This window comes from Haemaphysalis longicornis, unplaced genomic scaffold (genome assembly GCF_048455015.1).
Source record: "Haemaphysalis longicornis isolate Haplotype H1 unplaced genomic scaffold, Haemaphysalis longicornis Haplotype H1 scaffold_7, whole genome shotgun sequence".
Taxonomy (NCBI): Eukaryota; Metazoa; Arthropoda; class Arachnida; order Ixodida; family Ixodidae; genus Haemaphysalis; species Haemaphysalis longicornis.
Genome location: NW_027526422.1, coordinates 133602789 through 133624788, shown reverse-complemented (window position 1 = coordinate 133624788; position 22000 = coordinate 133602789). Strand labels below are relative to the sequence as shown.

Below are 22000 nucleotides of genomic sequence, written 5' to 3'. Positions count from 1 at the left end.
GGAACATCATTTAAAAGGGCGTGGTGTGTACTTTGCTTCAAAAATTTGTCATGGATTATATTTGATACAACAACAAACCCGTGTTACGTCGAGATCTGCACCGTATCCTCATTGAAAAAAATTGACCGCATATCTGCTTTGTTCAAGGCAAATGTCATCAAAAAACGGTAGTCTTATGCCGCGATTGCCGCATAAATACCTACAATCTTTCCCTCAAACACCTCTTACGCTCTTGATCGTAATTTGTCCTGACCCCATAAATACCATAGAGGTTTCCTCAAGTCTATTCAATTTCCCTGTGTTGGACAGGCTTCTCACCACAAATAGAAACCTTTCGTTATAGTTCAACGTGAATTGCAATGGCAGGTGTATGCTCGGGTGCGAGCTCTTTTTTGGTAAAGCTATTTGTTCTAATGCGCTCTTTTTACTGTCGGAAAATCGAGCAGACATCTATTTTCCAGTGAGGGGACACTGCCTAGTACCAGTGATGTATTGATTCTTTCCCTCAAATAATCGTATGATATTCATTTTGCGCAAGAGTGTTTAAAAGTGTGAAGTGTTGTACCAGATTTAGTAGAGTAGAAAGGTTTTGCCTCCATAAACTTCTGGTTGATAAATTATATACCTTCCGGCCAGGTGAGTCAATCGAGAGTAAGACAAGCTGAGAGACAAACACAACAAAACATACGGGTTTATTTAGGTCAGTACCGAGTTGCGAGCACTTCAACCGGGGTACAACGATATTACGCGGTTCGACACCATTGGAATTGAACATGCGTCTTTGCGTTCTAAAAAGCAACGCATCTGTGCATATTCGGGTTAAAAACTTACAACCACGGAGTTTAATATTTATTGGGAAATTGAAATTGACATTAAGAAAGGTTTGCTTAGTGTCCAGTTGTCACATACTTGAATTTAAATTTAGCGTGCGCTGCATACTTGGACGAGGGAGAGGGACAGCGAAATAAGACAACCTATGCGTTGATGCGAAACCTAGCACTTTGCGCAAGGAAGTATAGAAACCGATTAAACCTACAGAAAATGCCAGTTGCTAGTTGGGGCATGAACGCATTGTTTGTATTTTTCCATATTCCCTGTTCTTCGTCCACATATTCGGCGCACGCTAAATTTGAAATAAGGAGTCGAATTTTAGGAAATAAGGAGGAGGTTTCTCCCGGGTTTTACGCTATCCCTAAAATGAGACTGCTACGTACGCACATGCAATCTTTATGTGTTGCACCCTGCATGTCAGCATAGTTTGCCCGGACTGAAGACTCTTTCGTACACTACTCATGACATATTTTCCTATAATGGTGAAACTGAAGAAAAAACGTAGTGCGGGGTTCATGTGAGGTTTTTCTGAAACACCGCATGAGGCTCTTGTTAGGAACTTGATTGCTGAACTGTAATATGCAATGGCAGACGCCAAAAATACGATTTATTCTAAAGCCAAAAAACTTTGCTCATCTCAAGAGCCTAGAAACGATGCCTCTGTACGCTGTGGAAAATATAGTGGCACGAATCTTGCTTGAGCGCCTCTCACCCTTTCTTGAAGAAAAAAGCCTTATATCCGATGCCATGCATGGATTCTGGAATAATCATAGTTCTTAAGATATTCTCCTCTGAATAAAGAACCGGGCCTTTCTTCAGCGGCCTGATCTCTTTTCTGGTATTACCATGGTAATTTTGCTGGGGTGCAAGCTGATATTCGAAATCAGATATTTGGCGGCAGCTGTATTCTTGATCAATGGAACTGATAAATGGGCCCTGTAATAATATCTATGATTTGCAGTTGGCCACTGTTGTCCTGCTATACCTTCAGAACTGGTTCTCAAGACCTCTTCATTGCAAAAACTTGTTACTAAGAGGTGTTGACTGGTATATTTGCGTTTTTGAGGCAGCGTTTGAAAGAAACATTTCTATCTACTTTTTAGATCACCGAGGTGACTTGGCGCAGAAAATACATACCGCAAACTCTAAATAAATCAACAAATTAGCTTGTACCAGTGTGCCCAACCTTTATCGGCGATTCAGGAACGCGGAAGTGTTAGAACGGTTCTGCTGCCTTAACGTAATGCTGCAAATTTATTTTGTTCATTAGTGCTTGAAGTGAACACTGTGGGAATTAGGTCCGCTGAAATCAATAGTTATAAAGGGCCATCAAAGCTAAGTCGACAGGTTTTGTAAAAATTAGGCGCTTATAGTACTTGAAAACTACCTCTACAGTGAGGTGATGTGCCGAGGGGGACACGTAATGGCGTTAAAATACTGATGTCGGTGGCCTCATTACCTAAAATTGAATAATTAACCTTTTAGTGGATGCTATAAGCAGGCACGTTTTCATTGAAAAGTTGGACGCAATGGTATTTCTACGCAGTTTCACTCGGCATATTTCTTCTGGCGCATCTGTGCTCGGAGATATAAAACTGCGAAATTTAATTGCTGTTCGCATGATTACGCACGCAAGACAGTGAGGTGCGGAGCAAAACTCCTCCCTTTTGGGGCGTGCCTGGTGTGTACGGTATTTAGTTCGACAACGGGGTGGAGGCATAGGCAAAAGTGATAACTGGCGCCGTTTCAGTTTTGGCTGGCGTTATCGCAACCTGCAGTCCTCGGAACCACTATGGAAACACAGAATAAAGGGGAGGAGCTTTGCGCCGGTCTTCACGTTCTAGCATGCGTAATCACGCGATCGGCAATTAAACTTCGCAGTTGATATCTCGGGCTAGGTATACGCTAGAAGAATTCTGCCAAAAGAAACTGCATAGAAACACGGTTGTGTCTAATTTTTGAAAACAAAAGTGGCTGCTTACTGCAGCCAATAAAAAGTCAATTATTGAATATTAGTGAATTAGCCCACCGAAATAAATAATTACTGCCTAATTCTGTGTCCCCCTGGGCGTGTAACCTCACTATAGAGGTGGTATTCACGTAAATCTAAGCTTCTATTGTTAAGAAAACTTGTCGACCTATATTGATCCCTCTGTACAGTAATACGTTCGCGAAAACAAATAAAAAATCATTGTCATTGAGTGAACGTCCATCGCAATAGCACCTCTACAAATGCAGGTGGCGTGGAGGCAGCATATATGAAATCAGCGATGGTTGATGGTGAAGCAATGTATTTGCATCCTGCTGCCACAGGGCGATATGATCTATTTACAAACGGGCATGATAGTTCGAGGAATCAGTAACTGCTTTCCGCTGCTTCATAGTCTTTGGTGGTAGCTTCCCTAAAGCTAAGCGCCAGTGTGCATTTCTTTTGCACGCCCTAACAATATCACCGTTAGTTACTTGCGAAGTTGTTCGAACATGAATGCATGGTAGCCTCTGTTAGCAAATATTCACAGTTCCTAGTGAAACGTAGCTTTAAAAATCACTAACAAAAAATACAAAATTACGCTGCCCAATAGGACTTAGTAGAGGAAGGAAGTCAAGCTCACACGAAATGCTGCAAGAACCTCGTCGGTATCGATGTTATACTCCTTCGGTTTCCACTGAAAGAACAAGATAAAAGTTACGTCAATATAAATGGTTCACACTAATACGATGTCAGCGCGCTTCAAAAAGGTTACAAGTATTGTATCAGCAATATTAGCTTAAGTTGAAAATGAATAATAGCTTAGAAATTACCTAGAGGCGAATTTTTGTACCCAATCAACATCCCAGTTATTTTGTGCTCCCGTAAAAGCATCTTTCAAGGGTGCGCATTTTGCAAAAAAAAAAAAAACAGTAGCCTGATGTGGTTGTGCACATAATGCTGCGTAATGGTAGTACGTGCTTTAAATAGTCAGGTACGTTTGTGGACAATAACATGGTGGCTCGCATGGTGTGCGTATAAATTGGTTTAACTTACCATAATGAACCACCAGCATGTGCACGCCAGCTTGAAAATGTCACGAATTACTTGCCGAAATGTCACTTTACCAACTTTTATTAGTAACAAAACTGTATATTTTGTATAATAAACGTAATGCGAGGTTTAAAGTGAAATCTGCAAACCACTAACTTCGCACGCCTGTCGAATTAAAACTCCCTCTGTTCCCTCGGAGAGACAAAACCTTACCTAGGTTAGTGTTTTGTCCAGTGTGCGGTGGAAGCACTGAAAACAGAGTTTGACATATGGATGTGAAGCTGCAGTACAAGCTACGAAGTGTCCTCATTATCTGAGCGGTTTTGACACGCACTGCCTCGACAAACTAAGGGGCGTTTTCCTAGCCATATATCTTTTTTGTCATCGATAAAAGAAGCATGGGAGTAATCTTTGCGCTCACAAAGCAGAATTGCCGTGGTTTAGCTTTGATTAACCCTACTTAATAGCGAAAGCAGCACTGCTCTGGCTGGGCCCATTGTCGAGGTCATGTCGACGTGTGGTTTCGCAATGGTGTACAGATATGTTTGCAATAAATACACTGCTTATTCATCGTCTTTCGTGCGTCACGGAGTTTTTAAGCATCGCCGCTGTGCGAGTGACCAGAGCTGTATGTTAGTCTTCCTCCAAGGCACATGGCTGTGCGCTGCCCGTGACTTCCTGGTCTTCTCTCCCAGGTGACAAAACGGGTTCCACGCACGTCTCCGCTCCCTCCTCTGCTATCTCGACACTGCCGCCTATCTCTCTCCGCCATCGGGCCGCTTCTCTGTGCCGGCTGCCAGGTTGCGACATCGGCCGGCGCGTCTCATTTCCTCTCGGCGCCTATCTTTCGCCAGAACGGTTGCAAGCTGGGCTAGTTGGAAAGATATATTCTTGACAAGACAAAGGAAGTGGAACACAAGTTGTATCAACTCGCGTTTGATTGATTTGATTGATTGTGGTGTTTAACGTGCCGACGCAACGCAGGCGATGAGACGCGCCGTAGTGGATGGCTCCGGATTAATTTTGGCCACCTGGGGATCTTTAACGTGTGCCGAAATCTCGTACACACGGGCATTTTTGCTTTTCGCTTCCCTTAGAAAAGCGGCCGCCATGGCCGGGAATCGAACCTGCGACCTCGTGCTAGCGCAACGCCTTAGCCCCTGAGCCACCGCGTCGGAACGTGCGTTTGAGTATGAATTGTCATTAAAGGGCCGCACATCATCCCATCTTTCTTCACATTTTACTAAGTGACGCGGGTGTAAACCTAATTATTCTACCACCGAAATTTTATTTAGGCACCGTGAACAAACGCCGCGCGAAATTGTAGAAGCGTTCGACATAGCGGGAAGAATAGACAAGTGTGTCAGCCAAGCAAGCATGTGTGTCCATCCCAAGGAGATTGCATGTAGGCGTAGGCCTTGACTGTAGCCGGTGTCTATCTAGTTGCTTTGTAAAGTTTTTTTTTTAATGCGAAGTGTTTGATTGTTCTTTGTAAGTGTATATATTCACCCTTCTTCATATTAAACGTTATTTTTCAGACCAGCCGCTGTCTTTACGTTCCACTTCCGCTGTCTTTTCTAAGTTGCACTGGTTTCATCCAGGAATAAGCCTATCTCTCCCCTGCCGCATCTCTCTTCCCTCCATCGGGCCATTGCGCCGTGCCAGGCGCTTGCGGAAGGTGGTGTGGCTTGACGTCTAGCTCTGAAGGTCATACCTTGTCATCCCGCGAAGAGCGCTCCAGATAGCGTAGCGTAGCTTTCGCTTGAAAAAAACCTAGCAGCACATGACAGCACGATGAACAAGACTGTAGAAACTACGGTTGTTTGTGGCCCATATGATATTTAGAATGCCGTGGCCCCTTTTCGTGTATCCTCTTACTTTATATTTGCTTGTTTTCAGAGTTTTCTCCCCGCACAGTTAGCGTGGGGAACTAAATAAAGATTTTGCTGATATTTGGGACCGGTTGTCTACGTGTATCATAATGGGCTACCACCCCAATGAACTTTTCGGCGACAATTAATAGCTGAATGGCGTTGTTTGTCAAGTTGCTACTCCAGTCGCGGACTGCATAGTTTTCGATACACAACATAGAAACTTCAAGATGTACCTCCGCAAAGCCCCAATTTGAAAATGTATGCAATTTCTGCAACGTTTCAGGCACCAACACCGCTCTCCTCGCTATTGTCGTTTGCATTGTATAACGCAGCCTAACTCATACCTGCCAAGAGTAACATATACAACGCTTTTATTGCCCGTATTTTGAATGTTGCGCTTATTTTTCGAGAAAAAGTTTTCACTCTATTTCTTAAGTTTATCACTAATGCAGCTATTATGATTTCCATTGTGAGTTTACTTGGTGGGCCGATACCTGTGTAAACCCGGTCGTTTCTCCCGTGAACTTGGTTGAGGCTATAGGCTGAACTCTCCCGTTTTATATCTTATCCAATACAAGCTTTGTTTCTAGCGTTCTAGTTTCCATGTTTAAAAAGTAGCTCGAAAAAAACAGCACGAAAAATGAACGAGAAGTAGACTGGACAACGCTGCCCTCACAACTAGTGTATCTTGGAAAACCACACTGGTAATATACATACCGCAGACTCCCATGTGGCGTTAAATTATTGCAACCAATAAACAGACACGAAAACACAATCACTCGCGGCAGCCGCTTTTCTAATGGAAGCAAAAATCAAAAGGCCCGTGTGTACGAGATTTCGGCGCACGTTAGACATTCCCAGGTTGTCAAAATTATTCCGTAGCCCTCCACTACAGCGCGCTCATCGCCTGCGTTGTGTCGGCACGTCAAACCCTACAATCAATCGATCAAAACACAATCACTCATAGGTCTGCAGAAATGTAATTTATTACCCTGCGTGGTATGCAAGGGTATTATTCAGATAGGCATATCATCGTCATCTAGCACTACTCAGGGCATGGTGATTCATCGGTCGGCAAATGGCCTTATTGGGAAGGCCTCGACTATCTTCCTGGTTGTTAATCTCCGCGTTGTGACAACACCTTAGTTTCGTCAAAAATCGGTGCACAGCAGTGTGCACGGCAGTGTTTTGCAGATGGCTATGCTGATTCCCTTTTAGTGAATGCTGGTGCTCTGACAACCTAGTGTTTATGCACCTCCCGGTTTTCCCCCGCCTATGTGTCCACACCGAAGTGGCAACGAATACACGACACCAGTGTTTTTTCCAAAATAAACTAGTTGTGAGTGCAGGGCTCTACTATCTACTTCTCGTCCATTTTTTGCTGTCGTTTTCCGCATTGATTGTTTATTATTTCCTTGTTTACTCTCTTATACCACGTATTACTCTTAACTCACCATCTAATGAACCCCATTCGCAGGGGGCACAGAAACGCTACAACCTGCACAATAACTAAATTTTGTCGAGAATAAAATCAATGTTGGGGTTTCTGTTACATTTTTGTCTTCTTCTGCTTGTGTAAAAACGTGTGAACGAGGCTATATCTACCGAAGCTGCCGCCTCTTCCGAGAGATGACTTCAAGGTGATCATCCGGGCTCGAGACTCTTTAGACCTCAATGAATGATTGGACAACCGTACAGGTGGGAACCAGCCTTCGCAGCAGACTCTAAGCAGACAAATCGAATTCGTTTGACAAAACCATCCTACGACACAATAAAATACGCATCGGTGTAAAGCAAAATATCATAATTTGCAGGACTCCGGATTTGAACTGGCGTAGGAGCTGACCAAACTCCAAACGTTGCATCTCGGAGCAGCCGACTACGCAGTCACGGCATACACGGCAGACCCGCAGGGATCAGTGAAATGTATAGTTCCTAGAACTCTCTCGGGAACAACACCAGACGACACTTTGGACAACCAGGAAGCTCCAGCGCATGGAATTCTACATGTTCGAGTGTTGGAACAGACATAAACGACAGTAATCACATTCGCCGGAAAACGATTCCCCTTTTCGTGTATTACATGAACGGCGAAATCTGATGCACTCGGTACCGGCCAACAAGACATGTCTGCCGAATTTTCCTCCAGGAGGGGCATCGAGGCGACGTGTGCAGTACTTCCGATACGGCAAATGTCAGACATGTGAAACCCCGATCCTGACCACCCATGAGCGCCAAGTAGTGTGATGTGCTAGGGAGCACACCGAACGGCGACGCACGAGTGCCCACACAGGTAGAAGCGCCCATGTCTATCGCAGGCTACCACCTGACTACCACCTGCATCTGGCCGGATGAGCCGCAGAGCCTGCCCGCCCCTCCGGCCAGAAGACTCCGGCCAGGGGTACCAAACGCCAGGACACCGAGTACGCTCCTAGTCTGGTCACCGAGCCAAGAGGGGGCACTCGAAGGAGAGCGCCAGGGCCAGCAGCCAGCGTCAGCCTGACGCTGGAGCAGCAAAGGTGAGCTGGGCAGCGCAGGTTTTCCAGAGCACCACTGCTCAATCCCTCCCTACCTCTCCCCCTGCCACACAAAATCTTGCAAGCAGTCGTCCGCGCGCACAACAATTTATCGCCGAATTGCCGCAAGCTAATGATGTAAATGCCCAACTTATGGTGCAAATGCGGTAACTTCAAGAATCCGACACACGACAACAGCACTTCTAGCAGCATCAGCAGCAGTGGCCCAAGCATCGCAGCTGCTATCGCGCCCCCACGGTGGCCTCCCGAACCAGTGCAAGTTACACACCCACCTCAAACGCCTGAACAAACTCTATCTAGAATTGAACCAATCGAAATAGAGAGTTAGTCGCAACCGGAACAGTCGCCGCTAGACATGATTATGAACATAATTGAGGATACGCACCGCGCTATGCATGCAACGCAGGATAACATGCTCGCCATATCCAATTAAAGTGAAGACACTAAGCCTACTCTGCACAAAGACTCTGTGCGAAAGAAATTAAAAAATCGGACAACGGAAGCGTCGCATTCAGACGTGAACACCAATCTACAAACTCCGCAACATGGCTAGTTCTCGCAAAGGAAAAAAAGCTCTCCTGCTGGTCTGGCAGTGGAACTGTCGGGGATACAAGAAGAAAAAGGCCAGTCTAATACAGTTTATATCATTCCTAGAAGGACCACCGGAGGTAATAGCTCTGCAAGAAATCGGAGTTGCACCGTCTCAAACAGGGTACATCACATACACAACAGATCCAGAAAACAAGACAACCACGTTGGTCAGGCGTAATCACGCAGTCATACAGCACGCAATATGTGGAACCGACGTTGATCATGTTATAGTGGAAATATTGCCACCAAAATGCTGTCACTTGTTTTGAATGTCTATAGCCCCCCTAGCCGCAGAAAAGAATATTTTGATTACCTTTTCACCAAAACACTAAAATAACGAGGCGAAACCGCCAAATCATCGTGGGCGACTTTGACGCTCGTCGTCCTGTGTGGGGACAGCATGTCTCCACAGTCAAGGGGGCACGTCTATGGGAGACAATACAAAAACAGGGACTTACAACGCTCATGCACCCAGAGCACCCCACAAGGGTAGGAAATAGCGTGTCTAGAGCCACGTGTCCTGATTTTAGTATAATTAGGAAAACACAACACCCGGAATAGAAGAATACCGAAGGAACGTTGGTAAGCCATTATTATATTGTCGCTACCCAGTTTCCCGTCTTACATACCAAGAAGAAAATAGGGGCTACCAATATTACAGATTGGCACTCCTTCCGTACCACCAGAAATGGCACCACATCTGAAATAGACTCAATTAACGAATGGCTTGCCCAGACACACGTGGACGTAAAAACCTGCACCACAGAAGTAGCTCTACTACACATGCACCTGTGGAAGGCTCACACAGTCTACATCTGTGGGATGCAAGAAGATGTCTGGGCAAAATAATGAAGCGCCAAAAGCAAAACAGACGGATTAAACTGAGAATAGCCAAAATCACAGAGGAGGCTGCAAATTATGCCGCAGAGTCAACGCGACTAAATTGGCAGCAGCTGTTCAAAGGCCTGGAAAGAAGATTGAGCCCCGCGAAAACATAGTGATTGCTCCGCCACCTGCCGGATGCGTGTAGGAGCAATTCGCCACAGAAGCAAACGACTCAGCGCATCATGCATCCTACATCCAAAATGTAACACACCCTGAATACAGAAGGGGATTGAGTGGATTGCTAGACCACCCTCTAACGGTGGCTGAAGTCAAACAAACACTTGCCTCTCTAACCCGCAACACCGCTCCACGCATATATCAGGTTACGACCCAACTCTTAAGAAATCTGGACGTCTCTTCTGTTCAAGCCCTAACGAAATTTTACAATCAACACTGGGAATCCGGCACCCTTCCTGAAGATTGGAAACACGCTCACATACTACTCATCCCGAAGCCAAATAAACCTTGGACCCTAGGCAACTTGAGAACGATAGCGCTCACGTCGTGCCTCGGAAAACTCATCGAGCACATATTTCTGAAACATCTACAGCCATACTTGGAAGATCACGAACTTTTGCTGACACGATGTTTGGTTTCCGACCGAAACTATCAACCCAAGACATTCTGCTACATCTAAAGGAGCACGCATCCAGCAGGCCTGTTCACACCAACGTTTATAGAACCAAGGTCAGTTTTAAAGGAGCCATGAAGAGAAAACACAAGTTTGGTTCATTCAAAAGATTGTCTCGTTAGAATCATACTGACACCACTTTTAACGTAAACTCCGCTCAAATAAGCTACATAATTAGGAAAAACGGGAATGGTCATGCGACCCACCAGCTCATTTCCCGCAACCGAACCTATGTCGTCACATGAGCTAAGCTCTGCGATTGGCGGAGGCTGGCAGAAGCAGACGCAAATTAGGTAGAACTTACAAACTAGACGAACGAGCGATTTGCGCTTAAATTTAGGGCACATTCTTTACAAAGCAATAAGAATGATGGGACAAACAGTGGAAGTTACGAAAGCACATGTAAACATAGAAGTGCTGATGCGTTCTGCTGTTCGTACTGCGCACAGCATGCTTGGTTTAGCTGTACAGCACTACGGGGCTTGGGGCTTGTCTCAGACGACACTGGCCGATTGACGCAAGCAACGGTGTCTTATGTGACCCCATTTGTCGAGCGAGCACTGTTTCAGGGAACGAATATTTTCTCCCAGAACAAAAACAAGCCAGGTTTAAATGCGGGCAAAAACAAACCAAACGCTTGCCATGGTATGGTGGCGCCATCTAGGTTACGGAACGTAAAGAAACGCGGGAACAAACCAACACCGCTGTACAGGGTGGAGACAACCTTTGAATGGTCCCGTGGCGCCGGAATTGGGCCAACGGGCTCAACGCGTTATTCTTTTCGTTTCCCACGAGACCTAGCAACGCGAAACAGACAATATGATTCAAACTTTTTCAGTAAACCGCGTTGCGGCGATAATTTTAGCGCGGTTTTGACACAATGACTTGCTTCGGCGGCGAGCGAGCAACCGAAAATGGCGGCGCCAGCGTATACGTGTCTCTACCCTGTACGGCGGATGCGTGAATGAAGTTACTCTAGGCTGCAGAGCGGTCGGTTCCAGTGATGTCACTTGGGACCACGAAAACGCACGATTGAGCGGGAAAATCATAATTTTAACCTAAATTGTTTAATTTCTCAGTGAATAAAGCACCGTTTGTATCCGGACAAGCGCTGGGGCACTATAAAACACGAAATCTTTCGAATAAAACCAACTTGCATTTACTCTTCATGGCTCCTTTAAAACTCTCCGCCCCCGCCATACCAGCAATACGGCGCCCGAGCGACCCACAGCGCCAGGTGGCGTCGCCGTCGCAACCGGCTCCCTTCAGCCGCTGGGGAAGCACGAGCGAAAGCAACGCGGGCCGCATCTCTACTGCCGTTACGAGCTTAATCGCGAAATATGCCGATCTTCGTGTTTATAACCTTTTATTTACGCTTGTAAGTGGTAAGTCTAGCCACACGTCACCGGAGCTACGGCGCTCAATCGGCGACAACCATTGCGCAGTAGCCGCTTGCATTTCAAAGGCCGCGCGGCTTTGTGGCTGCACTTCCGCGTTCGTTTAGAGCATCGTCTGCCATTTCACATTACATAATTTACGTTTCTTGTTGAGGCGGCTGCATATTCTAACCCTCTAGGCAGGAAATGTGGCTGGTGCGTTATGCAGAGACATTAGTGAAGGCTGGCAAACATTGTCATCATTTCGTTAAAAAAAATTCCCTCGCACTTCCCCGAGGGGGAGAGTGTGTAAGTGCGAATACACGGTTGTTGATTGCGCGATTAAGGTGGATATCGTGATCTTCAAGTGGAGAGGAGGCGCCCAACACCCGCAGTCACTGAGCGGAGAGAGGAGGAGGAGAGTAGCGCCCGCCGTTACGGCGAGGGCTACACGAGCGCCCTCACGCGTCGGAATGCGGAGCGCCCGCTACGCGAGCGAGAGCTCTCCCGCCCGAAGTGGAGAGGAGGCGCCCAACACCCGCAGTCACTGAGCGGAGAGAGGAGGAGGAGAGTAGCGCCCGCCGTTACGGCGAGGGCTACACGAGCGCCCTCACGCGTCGGAATGCGGAGCGCCCGCTACGCGAGCGAGAGCTCTCCCGCCCGAAGTGGAGAGGAGGCGCCCAACAACCGCAGTCACTGAGCGGAGAGAGGAGGAGGAGAGTAGCGCGCGCCCATCTCCCGCCGTTGCTAGGGAAGACGAGGAGGATGACGAGGAGCGCGCGCACCCGCAGCTGTTGCTATGCGGACTACGGCGGCGGACGATTCAGGCTCGCTTAAGAAGTGCATTCGCACTTAAAAGCTTTATCGGTTGAATAAAAGAACCAAAAAGTTGATATTTTTTTAGTTTCAAAGTAAGGAGATATGTTCACGGGATATCCCTCTTGGCGAAAAGAATAGGCTGTCAAGTATCAGCTTCGCGTGGTGATGGGGCCGAGAAGGGAATCAAGACGAAGACGATGATCGCAGTGCGCCCGGCACAAACCGTATCTCTGTGTCTCCGCTGCAGGGCCTAGTAGCTCTGTAAATAGTGGAAATACCGCTATTATAATCTCGTCTACTTCGTGCCGGTAAATGAGATTATAGTAACTGTATTTACGCTATTGACAGAGCTTCTAGGCACTGCAGCGGAGACAGCAGCTGACCGAAATAGTTACTTCTTCCCCGATTGAAACACTTTTAAACGAAAAGAAGCTATCCCTCTATTTTCTGAAGAACAACAACCACAAAAAAGCAACATAACTTCTATTGTAATCTCTGCCAACATTCTTTCGCCAGCTCGCTAATTGAAAACGAACTCCTTCCATGTCTCTCAACGAAGGTTTACTGCTCGCTGCCAGCACGTCTAAATTTGCAGCACTTTCTTCGGCTGCACCGTTAGCGCTTGTTTTGGCTTTCTGTGCAGACGAGGTCTGTGCAACAATCTGCATGTTTCGGCGTGGAAATTTGTTTCTATTTGCCGGCGGCTTGGATAGGTAAGGAAGCAGGTTTGGAAATATTTTCGGGACGGCTCCTTCGACGAGGCTCCACTTTCCTCATTCAGTTTCTACTTTTTCACTGTTAATGAAGTGGGTGTCGCTCTTTGCTTTGTCCTCATGGTAAAAATTCACGCCACACGCGCGATTTGGCTGAGAGGTTTCGGTGCCGAAGTAACTTGAAGTGCGAGAAAAGCGCCTTTGGGTTTGGTTTCCCCTGTAACCACCCGTGCAACCGGGGACACAACACGCCGGCATGGTGCTCACCTAACCATCTACAACTGGAGTGCGCACGCACGCACGCGCACGCAAGCACACACGTGCGGAGACGCTAGCCGCACAACGGCAGGTGTATCCCTCAGAACGTGCTGACCTCAGCTGCCTCCTCGGCCACCCGGTGCTCCGCGCGGGAGCCGGGTGCGACTGCAGCGCCATCAATGCGGCTTGGTGCGGCGGCGCTGGGAAACACTTCGAAGTTTTACAACTGAACTTGGTTCTATAAACGTTGGTTCACACAGCGTCAACGCAATCTTGGCATTAGATATAAAAGGAGCCTCTGAAAATGTGCGCACGCACGCACGCGCACGCAAGCACACACGCGCGGAGACGCTAGCCGCACAACGGCAGGTGTATCCCTCAGAACGTGCTGACCTCAGCTGCCTCCTCGGCCACCCGGTGCTCCGTGCGGGAGCCGGGTGCGACTGCAGCGCCATCAATGCGGCTTGGTGAGGAGGCGCTGGGAAACACTTCGAAGTTTTACAACTGAACTTGGTTCTATAAACGTTGGTTCACACGGCGTCAACGCAATCTTCGCATTAGATATAAAAGGAGCCTCTGAAAATGTAACCCATCATACTGTCCTTGATGATCTAATGGAAACAAACTGTGCCATACGAGCGTACAACTTATTTGATCCTTTGTGACGAACCGAACGCCTACAATGCGAATCGGAGATCTCCGCTCAGACACCATAAGAACACACAACAAAAGCACGCCACTAGGCACCGTACTCTCTCTAACCCTATTCAACATAGCCATGATGAAGCTCCCATCGAAAGCGAACGAGATTGAAGGCATCCGTCATGCTATTTATGCCGACGATATTACGTTTTGGACCAACACGGGACTGGATGGCGAGATACAGGAAACGTTGCGAAGCCCCGTACACACAGTGCAGCAAATAGGCACAAGCAAGTGGGCTCCAATGCGCGCCGGAGAAATCGGAAGTACTTCTAGTTAAACGTCGGCGTCGAGGGTTCGCATATGAGCAACCCCAGATCAGACTGAGTTTGGACGGGCAAGAGATTCCCATTGTCGATCGAGCACGCATCCGTGGCTTGTATATACAGAAAAATGGGGAGAGCGGATACACAGTTCAACAAATCCCACTATCAGCAGCCCAAGTAATGAGAATGATTGGTCGAATTACCAACAGACATCACGGGCTCAAGGAAACAGATGTGACGATGCTTATTCAAGCCGTGATTATCATCCGGATCGTGTGCACAGCTCTGTACCTCCAGCTCATGAATTAGGAAAAGGAAAAGCTTCAGACCGTCCTCCGCAGGGCTTGCAAACAAGCTCTCGGTCTACCCCCCACCACAACAACTAGCAAGCTCCTCTCCTTAGGCGTGTACAACATGGTGGAGGAGCATATCGAAGCACACCTTATCAGCCAGTGAGAACGTCTCATGCTCACTCCTACCGGCAGACACGTACTCCGTCGTCTGGGATATTCTATCAACGCTGGAGGGCGCACCGCGAAGACGAAAACTTTACACCTCGAGCTCAGAAAGAAACTCAACGTGGCACGAATACCTCGGAACATGCAACCCGAGCACCATACCGGGAGACGATCGGCGAGAGCTAATGGTTCAAGCCCACATTCAGCAGTCACCAAGAATCTAGGTTCATGGACGCAGCCAAGTATCCGCATCGGCCAGCAATGGAAATTTACGTCATCGACGCAGCCCTGCAGAAGATAGCTTCGGCATCCGTCAACACAAGCAGCCCAACAGCGGCAGAAGAGGCAGCTATAGCCATTGCCATAGTATCCAGTACGTCAAACCAAAAACACGTACGCGTCATCAACGGCTCCTAGGCCGCCTGCCGGGGTTATGCAATGGGCAGGGTCTCTTCTATAGCGCACCGCATTCTCGCCAGCAAGGCACCAGAACACCTCCCAAGTGTTGCAATGGTATGGACTCTCGGAGACGACTCTCTTCGTGGCAATCAGCGAGCTAACGCTGTCGCCCGAGCCCATGCCTACAGGGCGCAACTGGAAGAATATAGCCCGGAGCCCATAATGCTGCAATACAACGCAATTCTGCAGCACCATCGACTTACCCGACAAGCCTTTCCTCCTCCGCACAAAAACTTGACAAGAGAAGAAGCGACAATCTGGCGTCAACTACAAACACCTCCCTGTACCTAGGAAGGCTCCACACCATGTACCCTGCAATTCACCCTTCAAATAAATGTGCTTGCACACCCCAGGATGCCTACTTTTACCACTTTATGTGGGCCTGCCCCGACATTCCAAACATTCCTTGAATACCCAAACCAACTCTCGAGGAGTGGAAAGCTGCGTTGATCAGCTCGGAACCGGAGGATCAGCGACAGCTGGTACGACGGCCACGAGTGCAGCCGAAGCTACATGTACCCTTGAATAGGGGCACCTCTCCTCCTCAAGCAAGCGGCACCCTTTTCTCCCCAGTGTAAAATTAAGTTATTCCTCCTCGGATTCGGGATACTTCCCGCCTGTTCCGACTAAAAGTGCCTACGGCAGCCTTTCCCCATTTCGATGGTTATCATGTGTTTAGTAGTCGTAATCGCAACCTCGCTGCTATTCCAGTTCTTTCTACTATTTTCGCTGGGATGGGAATTTTTTCTACCCGACCACGCTTATTTCGTACCTTTGAATTTTACTCGCAAGGCTCATTGGTAACGTTAAAGATTTCTTATGGGCTTCCATTAGACTTAATAAAAGACCGCTAAAATTATTCTATAATAAAGAAGCTATTTGAAAATGAGCTATTTCTGCCCGGTTAAAATAAATCTGACGTCCTAAATGAATACTGCATTCTCCACAATTATTTACTATTATTTTGTATCTGAAAGCACTGACCAGAATTGGAGTCTACGAAGTTTTGAGAAGACAACTGTAATATACATCGTACTTTGTTAATGTCAGCACTGCGTTTGGAAATGGGAGCGTGAGCTGAGAACGCTTCGGCAAGGCTGTGTGAACGTTTTTTTTCTGGGTACTACAGCGCGACTCTTGCAAGCAAACAATTGTAATAAGAAAAGTAAAAACTGGTAATTATGATGCTAATATAAATAAACATATTTTCAATAAAGCAAAAAGCAACTGAAAAATAAAACATACAAGTTTTAAAATAAAGCGAAGAATGGAAGCTATCGCTTTCTGATAAAACAAAAAGTATACACAAAGAAAGCCTCGAAAGGACAAAATCACCCGGAAATATCTGTATTGCAACCCAACTCCCGAGTACCAAAAAATAAAAAAATATTTAAATCCGAAACATAACCAGCAAATTGACACGTTTGATATAAGATGGAGACACCAAGTCGTCCCATAGAAATCTATTTCGGAGTACGCCTTTCTTATCACAATTATGCGATATACTTTTCGCGTTCCAAGTGTGCGAAGAAATTTCTGCCCGGAGAAAGAAAACACCGCGCCAAACGGCTAACCTTCCTTCTACGCAAAACAGCAAAGTCATTAGTAACAAATCACTTGACCGGCCAATGTATCGCCTGATATCTGTGGAACGGCTGCATCCAGCTGAATCACAGTTAATTGAAATTTCACTCAGCTGCTAACCGACACTGGCCTCTTTGTTCAAAACAAAAGCCGCATAGGCGATATATTTCGTCCCTTACGTGCCAGATAACAAATGTTACCATCACTAAGCACACCTATAAAACAAACGACGGTAACCGCATGCAAGGCAGCATTTAAGGGAACTGGAATAGCGGTTTTTGCAATGAGTTGGCACACAACGGTTCGTACAGCAGTGACGTGTTCCATGTTCGAGCTTCCAACTGCCTCAGCTCTCTCTTAGAGCGTGTTACGTGCTACAACTGCGCAACAAATATTTGAGAATGGGCCACCTCCCAGCGAACACCGCTAACAATTTTTCAGAAAGCGGTTGTCTACAGAATGTCGTTATGACATTCCCGTGATCAACTATGTGATTGCTATGGCTAGGTATAACATAACACTACCAACATGCTATAGAGAGATATAGGTGTTTTTTAGCCGTGTGGCTAAAAATGAATATGAATTCATATAAAGTAATGAGGAAGAAGCGTGAGAAAAGCGTTGTGCCGACGTAAGTTTGCTTTCTAGCCGTTTAGTAAGGGCCAAGTTTCAACTCCTTATGTCATTACCGGCACTCTGGACAGGCTGTAGATTTTCTTTTGAGTGACAGTGGTAACTCCCTTTTCATTATTTGGGAGTGCTTGCCGAGTGCTCCCCAGCCAATATTTGTACGGCGCTGTAATTCTCTCTAGTGGTTGGGGTCAACGAAAGCCATCTATACGAGGTTATATTTTTTAGTTTTTCTAGCGCCTCGTTTCCCCAGCTGAAGAAGGCGCTTTCGGCACGCCTATTCCTTATTACATTTCCTTTATTCATATATACGTTTAGCCCCACGGCTGTTCTTCCTGATTATAGTTCTTCAAACATTTTTTGTAGGTGTTCTTCGGTTTCATTCAGCAAGACCATGTCATCCGCAAAGCTCAGATGACTCAGTTATTCTCCGTTTCTCCTTGATCCTACGTTTTCCTGTCAAGCTTTTTTAATAGTCCCCTTGGACACGCTGTGAACAGTTTTGCTGAGATGGTAAATCCCGGTCATACTCCCTGTCGGATAGGGAATATCTCACTTTTCTTGTGAAGTGTTATCCTGCTCGTACATTCCTTGTATATGTCGTCTGGAAGTATTATGTAGGTTTCTTCTATTTTCTAGCCTTTAAATTCTTTTAGCATGGGTGCGATTTGTACTGAGTCAAATGCTTTCTCATAGTCTATACAATTCACGTGAAAGGGTTTAGTATATAGTGCCGATTTTTCTATTACTTGATTGAAAACATAGTTGAGTACCCTTTCCTCAACCCAGCCTTCTCTGCGGGGTGTGGGGAGTCCAGGCTGTCACTTATGCGGCTGCTATATCTTTGGTAAACATCTCGTAAACGACTGAGAGTACGCTGCTGGGTCTCTAACTCTTAAGGTCCTTGGTATCTCCCTTCGTATTATCAGAATAATGTTGAAGCTTTTTTAGGCTACTCGAACTTTTTGAGTTCTTAATAATTCGGAAAATATTGCAGCAAGCTTTTGCAGTGCAATATCTTCTCCCTTCTTCAAAAGATGCATGTCTATGCCTGATAAATTCAGCGCACTTCCAGCCTTATTGACTGCAGCTTTGGTACTTTACGTACCGTTATCCCTCGGTTTATATGATCTGGCAACTACAACATTCTATAGCGCCATATGTTAACACCATGAAAAAGCTGAGGCTGGCATGGTTTTTATTACAATAGATTTTCAACAAACTTCGTGAACTCTAGAGAAAAAGAGTGTCTTCTCTGATGTGCCGCCCAGTACGCCGATTTTACAACTCCCGAATTCATCTATATATACATATCAATTCACTATGTATAATACAGAAATGCACAACAAACGGCAGGAAACACCAAACGCACAATCATTAGCGTCCGCGTGCGAGTATTCCATGCATGCGAATGCACCTTCTGTCTTGGTCTCAATCTCCTCCAGTAGAAGTCTGCGAAAAATATATTTTACTGCAATCTAAAGTCTCTGGTCTTTAAAGCAGCCACTCAGGTTAAATAAATTTATTTATTTATTTATTTCAAGTGCTCACCAACAGCACAGGGCCTTCTCGGGTGATGCACCACACACATAGGTACAAAGAATACGAACAGGCAACATCCATAGATGCATGGGTACAAGGAATACAAACAGTACAAAAATGGGCAGCGTATAAATCAAAAATTGGTAAATGTGGAAGTGCAGATAGATACATACAAAAGTGTAGTGTTATCGAAAGGAGACCCAAATATTTTTGAACGGTAAAGGCTCTTAGGACGTGTCTGGAGTATGCACAGGAGAACACGTACGAACATGGGCAAGGTAGCGCTGTATGTGAGGAAACACGAGAGCAGGGAGAGAAGTGCAGGAGCGACCTCTCCACAGCATGCGTATTCAAAATATCATACATTTCAGAGAGTGCTTAAACAGTACTAAAAAAGTCTAAAAGCTGAAAGTCTACTCACAGGGTAGGCAGTGGTCCACGCCTTCCCTAATTTTTCCAGGCATTGGATGAACTTCTCCCGAAAAATAGCAGATGTCTGCGTATCGAGACAGAACCACAAACGAAATATGTTTATGTGTCAAAGTGTCAATTTTCTCCTTCCTGACAGTTGTAATGGGAATAAAAAAGATCGATCGGCAACTTTCCGGCGTAGAGTTGACAGCTTAGCAGACCGAAAAAACCCACAAAAAATGAAATTTAAAACGACACAAAAGAGAGTAGTAAAAAAATAAAAGAAAACGAGCTCCGGGAGCAGTTGTTTGCACACGAACCTGGGCAGGGCAGATGTCTACTGCATCAGAAGCCACAGATTGTGGTGTGCGTGGTGCAAAAAAGCGATGTTTGAAGGAACAGCATGCCCAAGACAACCGTGTGGGTGAGTTGGCAATGTCAAACAAGTGGTGAAAATAAGGGACAAGCCCTGTGCTGACAGGCCGACTGGAGGAAGTATTGTCCGGGGGAAAATAAGGTGTATTTATGATATTTACTCTATTTGCTAATACAGCAGCGCTTAGACGAACGGTTCGCAAGTTGGCCGATAAACATTCTCGTCTTCTTCCTCGAACCAAGGACCGAAAAGTGTCTCTTGATGCTGCTACGTCATCGTAGTTTTTGCCGGTGCGTTTGGAAGCGTCACGTAAAATGACCCCCGGCGGGAAAACAACCTCCCGGCGCTGGCTACGAGCCGCTATAGGCCGATGTCCTGCAAGCCTTGAGGCGAGAGACGTGAACAATGTCCGACGAAGGAAACGCCTGAGATGGGGAGGGCAGTAGAGGAGAAAGTTTGTACGTGACAGTCATGACCTGTCGGAGAACGTGATAAGATCCGGCGTAACCAGGAATCAACTTCGCGGAAAGGCCAACACGGCGAAGAGGCGTCCACAGGAGGACCAAAGTGGCCAGGCGGAAGAGACGCAGTGCGGTGCTTATCGTCATCCTCGGACTTTTGGTCCACCTGCGAATCGCACAACCACGCCCAAGTGAGGTTGCATACTAGCGCAACCCGTGTGATGGCGCCATGGGCGTAGGCTGCCGGTGGGGAAGCGGGAGTAGACAGTAAAGTGTCCATTGGCATAGCTGGTTCTCGCCCGTGCAAAGGATAAAACGGGGAATAGCCGGTGGTAATATGACTTGAAGAGTTGTAAGCGAATATGACATATGAAAGCAGGGCGTCCCACTCTTTGTGTTCGAAATAGACGTACTATGGCGGTCACACTTAGTGGGAACACGGGAGCGGGTGGCGCGAGCTACTACTAGAGCATCCTAATGGCGCCGCATGGAACCAGCACGCATGCGCATTTCGGGGGCAAACAAAGGTCTCGTGGCGCGAATCGTGTCGTCAGGCGGCAGCGTGTCTTCTGCTACTTGCGAGTTGCCGCCGCTTAAGAAGTAGTCCACGTTGTCAGTGGCCGCCGTGACCGGCAGAAATCAATACTGCAGTGCTGAAAAAAGTGGCAGCATCTCCACTCCATGGATGAAGGCGAGGGTGCGGAGTACGGGAACTCGAAATGACATCCAAGTTGCGCCCCGAGTGACATCCGATTGGCGCCCAGAACTTTATTCTATTTGAGTCGTGAGTTGCACTTTGGTTATTCCCTAAATGAAACTACAGCTCACCGCTCAAATCGAATTTCTCTTGATTTTCTCTTGATGGTGGCGTGCGTACGGATGGACGCAGACGGATATTGGGAGGTCCTGAGCTACTCCATGCCGTTAGAGGCGAGGGAGTAAGCCGTTTGACTCGCAGGTACTAACTCACGATCAGAGCCCAATGGGTAAGACGACTGACACTAACTCTGTCTTGCCTACCAGACACTCACTCGAATCCTGCCGGTGCTTGTGCGATTTTTTGCGATTGTAAATGCTATGCTTACGGACGCGGACGGACATTGCTTGTCCTGACGGTACTCCGCACCTAAAAGTTTAGATTTATTTTGATTTCTGTCCCCAACCCGGCACCCTGTACCACATGGTATGGGAGTGTCAGAAAACCCCACCCCTTACCTTAAATCATCACCCAACGTCCGAGCAGTGGGCGGGCCACCTGGCCAGCTCCGACCTTTGAGTCCAGCGTAGCCTGGTGGAGAAGGCTCGGGTAGCCAGCGCGGACCAGGGCTTCCCGGACTAGAGGAGGCCCCCCACCGGGCGGGCGCCCAACCATCAGCGCCTGAAGCTCGTCTACATAAAGTTTATCCACTCCACTCCATGTGCAACAAAACGGTGGATGCAGGAAAGGAAGAAAGAATCGAGGTCTTTCGCTGCGACGCGCAGCGGCGTACTCTAGTCGTGAAGATCGCTGCCCGAGCCGTCACAGCGAGCTGTGGAATGTTTTCAATCCTCGACGAGCCTGACCATAGGCGACC

General features: G+C 47.0%; 1 protein-coding gene across 1 annotated transcript in view; it reads right to left on the bottom strand.

Moving 5' to 3' along the window:
* Positions 1-22000, bottom strand: part of LOC144145161 (uncharacterized) — a 36672-nt gene that overhangs the window by 618 nt on the left and 14054 nt on the right. The window contains exons 4-5 of the mRNA XM_077676666.1: positions 19600-19674; positions 3444-3497 (exon numbers count right to left, since the gene is read on the bottom strand). Coding sequence (XP_077532792.1) covers positions 3444-3497; positions 19600-19674 — 129 coding nt within the window. The remainder of the gene's footprint in view (positions 1-3443; positions 3498-19599; positions 19675-22000) is intronic.